The sequence below is a fragment of the Melanotaenia boesemani genome, chromosome 22, assembly GCF_017639745.1.
Source record: "Melanotaenia boesemani isolate fMelBoe1 chromosome 22, fMelBoe1.pri, whole genome shotgun sequence".
Classification (NCBI taxonomy): domain Eukaryota; kingdom Metazoa; phylum Chordata; class Actinopteri; order Atheriniformes; family Melanotaeniidae; genus Melanotaenia; species Melanotaenia boesemani.
The window spans coordinates 96,084-108,975 of NC_055703.1; the positions used below are offsets into that span (position 1 = coordinate 96,084).

The 12,892-nt window shown below is 41.6% G+C and overlaps 1 protein-coding gene across 4 annotated transcripts in view; it reads right to left on the reverse strand.

Moving 5' to 3' along the window:
• Positions 1-303: 303 nt before the first annotated feature.
• The window catches only part of LOC121633367, a 45,431-nt gene continuing 32,842 nt past the window's right edge, over positions 304-12,892 (reverse strand). For all 4 annotated transcript variants that reach the window (XM_041975294.1, XM_041975293.1, XM_041975295.1 and 1 more), the window contains 6 exons: positions 10,955-11,083; positions 8,352-8,544; positions 7,768-7,892; positions 5,433-5,624; positions 3,007-3,139; positions 304-1,879 (listed from right to left, as the gene is read on the reverse strand). In XM_041975294.1, the coding sequence (XP_041831228.1) occupies positions 1,647-1,879; positions 3,007-3,139; positions 5,433-5,624; positions 7,768-7,892; positions 8,352-8,544; positions 10,955-11,083 (1,005 nt within the window). In that variant the 3' untranslated portion in view covers positions 304-1,646. The remainder of the gene's footprint in view (positions 1,880-3,006; positions 3,140-5,432; positions 5,625-7,767; positions 7,893-8,351; positions 8,545-10,954; positions 11,084-12,892) is intronic.

Genomic DNA, 12,892 nt, shown 5'->3' on the forward strand with positions numbered 1-12,892 from the left:
AGCTGCTCCACCTCAGCCCTGTATGCAGACTCACCCCCCCCCAGAGATGAGCCCCACAACTGTGGTGTCGTCAGCAAACTTAACGATGGCGTTACTGTGGTGTGCAGACAGTCAGATGTAGAGGGTATAGAACAGAGGGCTCAGCACTCGGGCCTGAGGGGAGCCGGTGCTGATGCTGATGGCTGCAGACATACGGTTGCCCACTCTAACCCTCTGACTTCGGTCTGACAGGCAGCTGTTGATCCCCCATCACATTCAATACAATCTGTTAAACATGAGGGGAACAATAGAAAAAAGTAGGTTTGCTTTGTTTATTAAAATAAATTCTAGATCAGTATCAGTATAGGATGACAGAAGACTCGCAGCAGTTACATCATATTTCATGGCGATTCTCACAAAAGAGCAGAGCTTTAGGTTACATGACAAGCATGTGTTTTTTTTTAGGGAGGCCTTTCAGAAAAACAGAACACACACAAAAAAAAGAAAAACAGAGCACAATAATAATAAAAAAAGACAAACAGAACACATGCAAAAGGATGCAATTATACTGCAAATCATATCACACCATGCACAGGAGGAAATAAAGGGGGTTGGGGATAAAAAACACAGGTTCGACAGCTGTTCAGGATTCAGGGGAGTGCAGGGATTTGATCTCACAGGATACCTTGTCTTACAAAACACTGCAGTGCACATTAGTGTAAAATATAGAAAGTTTCTCACTTCAAATATTTCAAAATAACAAAGCAAAGTGACAAATTCAGGGTTGAAACATGGCCAAAAATAATAAAATAAAATAAAAACAGCAGTCAAAAAGGCTACATGTGCATCTGCAGTTTCTCCATCATTTCCATTATTCAACAGCATGAGACCAAAAATCCTGCACTCCATCATGAACTAGCTAAACCTTAAGTAAGCTACTCAGCTCAGGCAGGGAATCTGCACCAACTTCACATCACGCTCTTTTCTGCTCTCCATACTGCTGCAAAAGTCCACTGGGGATTTTTCTGAGATGAGAAAGCTGCGTTCAAGCTTTTGACAAAGATTTTAACACAACTTTAGATGAATTAAAATGGAAAACAGTTTTAAATGTGGGGGAAAAACCTAAAATGTTTTTCATTAAAGAAAAAAATTGTACCACGTCTGCAATCACACCTCGTCTAACACACATAAAATAACTCATTCAAATTTATAAATACACAAAGTGACTGAAGTCAGTGCACTTCATTTCATTCATGTCCTTCAATGCTTCAGAAAAAGTTGTAAAACCTTCGCTCAAAGGCCAGCTTCAATTCTAGTTTCTGAAACAAAAATCACTCATTTAAGCTTCAATTCTGGGGACAGACTCGTTTACAAAATGAGAAGATTCTTGAGAGACAACAGAAATTCATGACAAACACCTCTCGGCCGTCTTGACAAACAGCTTCATGTCTCAAGACTTGACAAAACAAACAAAAACCTGCAGGCTGGAAAACCTCACAAGATCCATACCGATGGTCTGAGGAAAACTGACTCCACAGAAAACACATAAAACACACATATTTAAGGCTCACAGTGATCCTTGGGACTATATTTAGATACATATAAAGAGATATATACTTTTTAGCTGTATTATATATGTATATATATAGCACTTGGTGAAATAAGCTTCAGAAGCACTTCCTGAAGACGATCTGTGGTCCATACTCCTCATATTCCTCGTGACTGATCCATGCAGAGCTGAAGGTGGGCAAGTTGGCCAGAACTGCTCCTCCACTCCACACTAAGAAGTCTCTGTCTTTGGGGCTGGTGACACGTACGTTCACCCCCATATCTGCAGGGACCAGGCTTTTAATCTCAGCTTGGAGCCGCTCAGGCAAGCCAGGCAGCAGAGTATTCCCACCTATAGTCAGAGAGCAGAAAACACAACGAAAGAGGACCGAGTCAGTCTCTTACAGCCCCAAGAGTCTTTTTGGGGTGTCTGAACATGACAAACCCTGAGAAAAAAATGTATTATGTCTCTTAAATGACTAACTCTGGGCATCAAAATGAAGATCGCGCTGGTGAGATTTCATCAGAGGAGGTCGTTTCACAGCAGATGCCACCGTTTTAAAGTAAATGAGGATGGAACACACAAAAAAATCTTTTCAATCTTTCTTTTTGTATTTTATAATAACCTCTTTGAAAATCTGCTGCAGTAGATAAAAAAAAACCTCCAGAAAACCAGTAATCCACATGTGGATAGATAGCTAGGTAGTTTTTACTGTCTTTAAAATCATCTCCAGCACTTCTGTGGTGGAGTATTTCTTTAGGGATGTAATTTTATCCAGAAATAGCTAAAAAGTGGACAAAAACGACTCCAAACAGGTGGATTTGTGCATCACACTCACACATGCATAAACACGGAATTCTAGTATAGTCTGAATTATGATTTAACTTCAGCTACGATAAATCCCTGACCCTAATTTTAATCGTAGGATGTAATATAATTACGCTGATGTTTACACCAATATCAGCAATCATCAGTAAGGAGGACTGACACCCGTCTTCGTTCAATCACATCTGTGTAACCAGGCAGAAAACAGTGATTCTGGTGTGTAAACTGCTCTCAAAGGACACTGGGAAATGAAGTGTTTCCGTGTTCCATAACCACGTTTTCGGTGGACAGACATTTTGGAGGCCAAACAGCAAAAGTAAGACAGAATTTATGCTTTTCCAGACATGAAGCAAAATTTTGGCTTTGTTTGCTCCTGGTTTAGTTAATCCTGATTAAACTTAGTTTTGTGCTTTCAGTAGAGATAGTTTGTGTACATGCTGTAGGCTGAACATATTTTGTTTTTACATCTTTTTGTGTGCATTGTTTACCTGCTCTTAATTGTTTGTATTAATTGTGTTTGGTGGTCATATCATTGGTTTAAAGGAGCTTTTAGCGGAGATTCTGTACTTTAAGTGTATACCACGTGTCTATATTTACATAACAGACTTAACGTCACATCCTACGAAATCAGAGTTAAGAAAATAATTTCTTACCTGACAGTACAATGTTTTCAAGAAAGCAGCGCCGCAGGTCAACGTCCGAGCTGAGGATTGACTTGAAGACGCTCTTGTGCATCCCGTAATGGTCGCGTCCAATGAGCTGGGGTTGAAACAGGATCTCGGGAGCCCTGAAAGCACAGAAGTGATATATTAATCCAAGTTATATAAAGAGAAAGATCGGGCATTATCTCAACGTGCAGACATTTACTGTTTGTAAACAGGAAATTGAGGTCAGTCATCACGACCACGACCAGGCAAAAGTTGTAAAGCAGAAGTTCAAAGGGGCCCTATTTCGCTTTTTCGACTTTTCTGAGCTTTCTACAGTGGTGCCGTTTTTTTATTACATAAGTGAGTTTCCCAGTGTCTCTACATTCAGTTCCTTTTGGCTCAGCTCCTTCTTCACCACGACAGACCTATGGAGAGTCCACATCACTGCAGACGCTGCACCGATCTGCCTGTCGATCTCCCCCTCCATCCTTCCTTCACTCCTGAACAAGACCGCGAGATACGTGAACTCCTCCATTTCGGGCAGGACCCTATTGCAGACCCGGAGAGAGCACTCCACCCTTGTCCGGCTGAGGACCATGGTCTCGGACTTGGAGGTGCTGATTCTCATCCCAGCCACTTCACACTCAGCTGCTAATCACTCCAGTGAGAGCTGAAGATCACGACCCGATGAAGCCACCGGAACCACATCATCCGCAAAGAGCAGAGACCCAATCCTGAGGCCACCAAACCAGATCCCCTCAACACCTCGGCTGCGCCTAGAAATTCTGTCCATAAAGGTTATGAACAGAATCTTTGACAAAGGGCAGCCTTGGCGGAGTCCAACCTGCACTAGAAACGATTCTGATTTACTGCCGGCAATGTGGACCAAGCTCTGACACCGGTCGTACAGGGTCGGGACAGCTCATACAAGGGGGTCCGGCACTCCATACTCCCGGAGTACCCCCCACAGGAGTCCCCGGTAGAATGCCTTCTCCAAGTCCAGAAAAGCACATGTAGATTGGTTGGGCAAACTCCCATGTCCCCTCAAAGACCCTGAGAGCTGGTCCACTATTCCACGACCGGGACGAAAACCACACTGCTCCTCCTCAATCCGAGGTTCGACTATTCGACGGACCCTCCTCTCCAGCACCCCTGAATAGACCTTACCAGGGAGGTAGGAGTGTGATCCTCCTGTAGTTGGACCTCATCCACCCCCGGGGCCTTGCCACCGAGGAGCTTTTAAACCACCTCAGCAACCTCAGCCCCAGAGATGGGAGAGCCAACACCAGCTACTCCAGACTCTGCTTCCTCATCGGAAGATGTGTTGGTGGAATTGAGAAGGTCTTCGAAGTAATCCCTCCACCGCATTACAACGTCCCGAGTCGAGGTCAGCAGCCCCCCATCCCCACTGTACACAGTGTTGACGGAGCACTGCTTTCCCCTCCTGAGCCGCCGGATGGTGAACCAGAATCTCCTCAAAGCCGTCCGAAAGTTATTCTCCATGGTCTTTCCAAACTCCTCCCATGCCCGAGTTTTTGCCTTAGCGACCACCGAAGCTGCGCTCCGCTTAGCCCGCCAATACCCATCAGCTGCCTCTGGAGTCCCACAGGCCAAAAAGGCCCGATAGGACCCGCCTCACCCAGGACATGGTTGAAGCTCTGCTGGAGATGGGAGTTGAAACTCATTCATGAAACAATAAATCAAAAATTTTAATACAGCACTTTTCATGGATGAGTAGCACAAAGTGCTTTACATAATAAAATGCACACAAAAACAATGTTTGCAAATAAAAAGATAAAAACAGCAATTAAAAATCCACACCTACACTCACACACACCTGCCCAAAGCACACCCCTCGCCCCCGTCTTGTCTTCAGGACAGATAATTCAAAGTTCAGTTTTTTTTTTGGTTAAGTTGTAGGTAATTCTCTGCCAACCATGACTTTATTTCTAAAATACAGCTTAAAAGGTCATTAACTGGAGACCACTGATGTAAAGCTGAGTATCATCAGCATAGCTGTTAAAAAACCAATGCTGTGTCTCCTGATGACATCCCCAAGAGGCAACATGTACTGATTAAAAAGAATTAAAATTGATCCTTGGGGGAACCCACATTTTATTTAATGAATTCCCGAGGAGCATGTATCCATACTTGCATAAAACTGTCGATCTGCGCGATAGAAGTAAAACCATTTAAGAAGAGTAGCTGAGAGGCACCCCGGACTTCCAAGTCTAATAAAATCTGGTGATCCACTGCATCAAAGGTGGCACTAACATCCAGGAGAACCAGGACTGAAAATCTGGGAGTCAAGGTTACACTTGAGATCGCTAATGTTTAAAATGGCCGTCTCTGTAGCGTGGTTTGTCCTAAAACCAGATAGAGAAGTGGTGGACCAAAATCCAGAGGACCAACTGTCCATCTCAGACTGTTACCCTGAACCTCTCTGTGCCGAGCGTGACTATCTGTCCATCCGGCAGGCTGTAATACATCTCTCTGCAGGATGACCCCTCCTGACTGAGTTCAGCTTCATAGTTCAGAGCAACGCAGCAGCACTTCTCCTTCATCTCCCTCACAATCTCCTCCTCTGCTGTGGTGCGCATGCACACTCCCTGTTCCTGCAGGAGCTTTAAACACAGAAAATGTGATATTTTTAGTTTGTATTATTGAGACAGATTCAAACATGAAACAGGAACAGAACAGGTTTATAAATTTCATTAACCTATATTTTATTCCCGATAGAACAGAAACATCAGATGTTGAGACATTTTACAATTTCATGGAAAATATTAAATAGTTTTTAATTTGTTGGAAGTAAGACATCTCTAAAAAGGTTAAGTTAAAAAAGCTAAAAATTGAAGGAGCATTGACAACTAATTACGTTAATTGGCAGCAGGTCAACTCAAGTCAAGTGTAAAAGGAGCATTTCAGAGAGGCAGAGTCTCTCAGATGGAAAGATGGACCGATGTTTACCAATTTGAGAAAGTGTGTCTAAGAAATTACTTCAGAATGTCAGAAAAATGTTGCTCAACATAAAATCATGAAGACTTTGAAGATCCTACAATCTACAGTCAATAATATAAAAAAAAAGATTCAGAATTAGGAGGAATCTCTGTGTGCGTGGGATAAGGCTGAAGGTGAGAACTGGATGCTGGTGATCTTGGGGTCTCAGACAGCACTGCCTTAAAAACAGACATGATGATACTGGAAACCACTGCATGGACTCAGGAAGACTTCCAGAAACCACTGTCTGTGAACACAGTTCACCCTGAAACCCATAAATGCAGGTTAAAGCTCCATCATGCAGAGAAGAAGCCAGATGTGAACAGGATCCAGAACCAGCGCCGTCTTCTCTGGACCAAAGCTCATTTAAAATGGTCTGAGACAAAGTGGAAACCTGGATGAAGATGTGAACTAGTTTGTGGAAAGCATGGACGGCGTGTCCTGCAGACTAAAGAGGAGAGGGAGCATCCAGCTTGTTATCAGTGGACAGGTGAAAAGCTGCATCTCTGATGGGATGGGGCTGCATTAGTGCCTATGGCGTGGGCAGCTTCCACATCTGTGAAGCTCCATCAATGCTGAAAAGTACATGGAGGTTTTAGAGCAACATCTGCTCCCATCCAGACAACGTCTCTTTCAGGGAAGACCTTGCAGATTTCAGCAAGACGATGCTGAACCACATCCTGCATCCATCACAGCAGCATGGCTTCACAGGAGAAGAGTCCGACTGCTGAACTGGCCTGCCTGCAGTCCAGACCTTTCACCAGTACACAACATCTGGAGCTTCATGGAAGCAGAAATCCAGCAGCCAAGGTCCAGGACTGTAGAGCAGCTAGAATCCTGCATCAGAGCAGAATGGGACGACATTTCTCTCCTCCAGGAACTGGTCTCCTCATTTCCCAGACGTTTCCAGACATGTTAGAAGAAGAAGAGATTCCACACTATGCTGAACATCACCCTGGAACTACTTTTTACACCGTGCTGAACATCACCCAGGAACTACTTTTTTCACCATGCTGAACATTACCCAGGAACTACTTTTTTCACCATGCTGAACATCACCCAGGAACTACTTTTTTCACCATGCTGAACATCACCCAGGAACTACTTTTTTACACCGTGCTGAACATCACCCAGGAACTACTTTTTACACCATGCTGAACATCACCCTGGAACTACTTTTTTCACCATGCTGAACATCACCCAGGAACTACTTTTTTTACCATGCTGAACATCACCCTGGAACTACTTTTTTACACCGTGCTGAACATCACCCAGGAACTACTTTTTTTACCATGCTGAACATCACCCTGGAACTACTTTTTTACACCGTGCTGAACATCACCCAGGAACTACTTTTTTTACCATGCTGAACATCACCCTGGAACTACTTTTTTACACCGTGCTGAACATCACCCTGGAACTACTTTTTACACTGTGCTGAACATCACCCTGGAACTACTTTTTTACACCGTGCTGAACATCACCCTGGAACTACATTTTACACTGTGCTGAACATCACCCTGGAACTACTTTTTTACACCGTGCTGAACATCACCCTGGAACTACTTTTTTACACCATGCTGAACATCACCCTGGAACTACTTTTTACACCGTGCTGAACATCACCCTGGAACTACTTTTTTACACCATGCTGAACATCACCCTGGAACTACTTTTTACAGAAGTGTTGTTGATAAAGTTCCAACCTGGCTTTAGGCTGACTAACTTTGCAGATTTTAGAAGCAAAATGAGAAATGTTATACGGACCTTTTTAAGGTGCATTGTAACATCTACACCAGCTAGCGGGAAGCGTTGCACTGCGTGAGGTAGACAGTAACCCTCAAATACAGGCATACTGTGGCTTACACCATCTCCAGAGTCAAACACCACACCTTCCAAAAGAAGAAGAAAAGTCAATGAAATCAAGGTACTCATGGCTTCTCCCAAAAAGTACAATGGCTGCATCAGCTGCTTCACAGCTGAAACACAAACTTGCAAAAACGAGAGAGACTGAGCTGGAGCTCACTGACAGGCTTCCAGGTTTACTGTGCGAACATGGGGGACTTTGTCTTCAGGGTCACAACTTCAGAGCCTCGTGACTCTGACAAAGACAAAATGTCTAAATGTGAGTCCCCTATGTTTGCGTAATGCAAGCTGTAAATCCAGAGAGCTCCAGCTTTTTCTTCTTTATTGCAAAAAGAATATTCTCTTTGCTCGATTTTTCAACATTAAATGGAATTTCAACATGCTACCAAAAATCTAAAAGTCCTCATATAAAGTTACAGGTTATCTATCCAAAAAAAAACAGTGTGCAAGTAAAATTCATAAGACGACACCAAGGAACACATTACCAGTGGTTCTGCCTGCTGCGTAGAGCGCCAGCACGGCCTGCATGGCCACGTAGGTCCAAGGAACGCTGAAACACTCAAACATCATCTCCACCATGCGCTGCCGGTTCTCCAGAGGGTTAATGGCCGCTTCAGTCAGCAAGACGGGGTGGTCCTCAGGGTCCACAGTCAGCTGTTGAAACGTGTGATGCCAGATCTGAAAGGAAAACAATCCATTATAAATGAACTTAAAACAACCACTAATTTACCTGTGCTACAACTTTGTTATTCAAGTTGCTCTGGTTGGAATTTCAAAGAAGGGAAAAATGTTGGGTTCAGGATTAAATACTTTACTCTTCCAACATCCTTCAGGAGCCATTATGTAATCCCATAACAAGTTTTTAAATCTGGCTTTTCAAGCTTGCATTATCACTGAGCATGGAAACCCCTGAAATAAAATCTCTAATCTAGGTATGCTGAAAGTAATCCACTCATTCTGGAGACAGAATTAAAGCAGGGGTTAACAACTCAATGTTAATTCTTTTGTGAAACAAACTAGTTATAAAAGAGACTTGAACAACACAGAATGACAATCAGGCCATTTTAAACGTAACAAAGCCAGTAACGTAATAACTTGTAAATAACGTTACCATAGCGATTTGTGTTGCAGAAAAACTAAACGCTTGAGATAACCGTAAATTAACACATTTACACATGGACTGCTGCAGTGCTCACATGGAGTCTGTCAAACGTCTTCACGCGAGGAAACAAGCATACAACTGATGAAAACACAGTCACCGTTTAATAGAATAACTTAAAACCTTAAAATAGAAAAGGTTGTAAGTCTCTTCAACAGACTAAACATGTCACCACCTTGTTACTGATCAGGCGTCACTTTATCTACAGATAATTTTAAGAGAAAATGTTTAATTGTAGATTAACTGAATATTTGCACATCTTTGAGGTCATTATCTTCATTTTCCTTTAAAACATTTCCTCCTTCACATCACTAAATTTAAATTTGAATGGGAGAATGCACATTAATGAACATATATCATCACATGGAAGATCTCGGATTGTAGTCCTGCTTTTTTTTTGCCTGTTCCAGCAGGAAAACACACCTGATGGGTGGAAAATGAATGAAGGAACAAATCAGACATCGTTCCCCATGTTGTCCAGATGTTTTATTTTGTTAAAATACTGTTTTAGTTTTGAATATTAACATGTAAAACAAACAAAACCACAAATGAAAAAGTAAAACGGGGAAAACATTTTCTTGTAAACATAATTTGAACGTCTTTGAAAAATATCCATTTCTTCCAGTTTTATTGAAAGTCATCGGCTTTGAGCTGCAGATGAAAAGTTTTTCCTCCATTGTGTAGATCTCTTCCACAACTGGCTTGATTTCTACAAAAACTTGAATCATTTCCGAGTATGGCCTTATTACTGGCAAAAGAAATTATTTTGAAGACGTTCTTTCTTATTCTGTCCTTCTGGGATATATCCCAGAAAATAAATCCAGGACGCCCCGGAAAACTTATAATTCAGGATGAACAGCAGAAGTCTGACTAAGCTATCCCAAGAAAGGTTTGACATAAGACCAGAAATGACTGGTTGGTACCAGATGTATGCACAAAATGCAATGAGGAGAAAGGGACACTGTTCCACTGTATGTGGCAGTGTACTAAAGTTCAACTCTTTTGGGAGGAAGTTAATAAAGCAATGAACATTATTATATCAAAAAATATCCCAAAGAACCCTGCTCTTTTTATTTTGGGAATTTATCCTGAAAAACATAGCTTTACTAAGAAGGAACAAATAATGATCAGTATGTGTCTCCTGCAAGCTAAAAGAGCAATTGCCATATTTTGGAAAAAGACAAATCGGCCCAGCCTAGTGTATTGGGTAAAACAAATGCTTATAGTTTTTCCTCTAGAAAAGATCACATGTATTAGAAAAGGGAAATTAGAAATGTTTGAGGATATATGGGGACCTTTCAGAGACTTTGTGAAAAATGTGAACTTGGCAGGTCTTAATGAAGAAGAAGAATTGTGAACTTGTGTTTGTAAACTGCAAACCTTATATATGTATGTATTATTGGAATTATTTTGTTACTTTAATTTTCTTATTTAAATATTGTGACATGGTGAATGTATTTACTTATTGAGCGTGTCTATGGAAAAGTGCTGTGTCTAGGAGAAGTGTTTTGCTTGTTGTTGAATGTTTATTTTTGTTTTCTAATTAATGTTTTTGTACTGTGCTGAGATTCAATCCTGTTGAACAGTTGTAAAATTAATAAAATACAGTGTTCTAAAAAAAAAAAAAAAGAAATGACTGGTTGGCATTCATTTGTCCACATTGTTTACAGCATTATTTCTGCAATCATGCAATTAACTGTGCTAAAAGATTTTAATCTTTGCCCAGCACTAATTTTACATTATCGGTTGCAGTTACATTCTCAAAAGATTTTTTCATGCTCGGCTTGGAAAAAAAACAATAGCATAAAAATTTATTACATTATTGGCTTTGTTACATTTAAACTGGTGAAAAATGTGTTACTGGCTGTTATTACATTATTGGTTGTTACAGGGCCAATAAGTAGCCCAACAAGTCACGTTCAGATTTACCTTTTCCATTTCATCCCAGTTCTGAATGACCCCATTCTTCATGGGATGCTTTAAAGCCAGAACACCTCTCATGTGCTGAGCATTATGGCCGATGTAGGTCTCCTTCTGCAGGTCACCATTCATTATTTCCTACTTAGAAACAAAAGGTAGAATCAATTCAATTTCTTAACCTATATCCAAAAACCTTCCCAAAGATAAGTTATTCCAACTGGATATGATTTTCCACAACAGGACCAAAGCCAGATAAGAATTAAGATTTCCACAGTTGTCTTGGATGAAGTGTGTAACTTATTTGCTGTTGAGCATTGTGTGTTTAGCCTGCAGAGCACCGACAGAAGAAAGAAATGCACTGCAGTCTCTTCCAAACAAATCTCATGTGGCACGATGCTTAAGGCTGAGGAGCTTTTCTTTACAGTCTACAACAGGGGTCACTTGGAGAGCCACCCTCACACAGGTTTTAAACATTCCCTGTTGTAAACATTCATTAAACTAGAAGCACTTAGAGCACAGACCTCCACCGAGCCATAGGGTTCCCACCAGAGAAAAACCCCAAAAGGCCCCAAACCCCAATGACCCCCACATTTTGAACCTTCCTTCTAATGACCAGATCCAGAGTATCAACACGATCCGAGTCAAACAATGTTGGATCATAACATCTACAATGAAGTCATCTTGTAATTTTCTATTTTATTTTCCCCCATTGAGTCTGGGTATTATCTGATAAGTCAGAAGCTGTAATGGCAAAATTATTCCTTGCTCACAATAGTCCTTAAAAAAATTCCTGGATCCAGACGGGGATCCGGACCATCCCCAAAACGTAATAACTTGTTTCATTATTCCATTTAAGATTTTCTTTGTTTGCCCCACAACGGGGAAATTTCAGTGTTACAGCAGCAAAGTGCAAAACCAGTGTAAAAAAACAGCATTAGAAATAAAATTAAAAAAAAAAAAAACTGTACAGAAGAAAAACTTTATTAAAGGTCTATAAAAAAAAACTTACAGAATGGATTTATATTATTTACAAGTAATGATATTGCACGTCTATGTACGTTATTACAGTGTGTGCAGAATTATTAGGCAACTGAGTATTTTGACCACATCATCCTCTTTATGCATGTTGTTCTACTCCAACCGGTACAGGCTTGAAAGCCTACTACCAGTTAAGCATATCAGGTGATGTGCATCTCTGTAATGAGAAGGGGTGTGGTCTAATGACATCAACACCGTATTTCAGGTGTGCATAATTATTAGGCAACTTCCATTCCTTTGGCAAAATGGGTCAGAAGAGAGATTTGACGGACTCTGAAAAGTAAAAAATAGTGAGATGTCTTGCAGAGGGATGCAGCACTCTTAAAATCGCCAAGCTTTTGAGGCGTGATCATCGAACAATCAAGCGTTTCATTCAGAATAGTCAACAGGGTCGCAAGAAGCGTGTTGAAAAAACAAGGCGCAAAATAACTGCCCATGAACTGAGGAAAATCAAGCGTGAAGCTGCCAAGATGCCATTGGCCACCAGTTTTGCCATATTTCAGAGCTGCAACATCACTGGAGTGCCAAGAAGCACAAGGTGTGCAATACTCAGGGACATGGCCAAGGTAAGGAAGGCTAAAAAACGACCACCACTGAACAAGACACACAAGATAAAACGTCAAGACTGGGCCAAGAAATATCATAAGACTGATTTTTCTAAGGTTTTATGGACTGATGAAATGAGAGTGAGTCTTGATGGGCCAGATGGATGGGCCGTGGCTGGATCAGTACAGGGCAGAGAGCTCCACTCCGACTCAGACGCCAGCAAGGTGGAGGTGGGATACTGGTATGGGCTGGTATCATCAAAGATGAGTTTGTGGGACCTTTTCGGGTTGAGGATGGAGTCAAGCTCAACTCCCAGTCCTACTGCCAGTTTCTGGAAGACACCTTCTTCAAGCAGTGGTACAG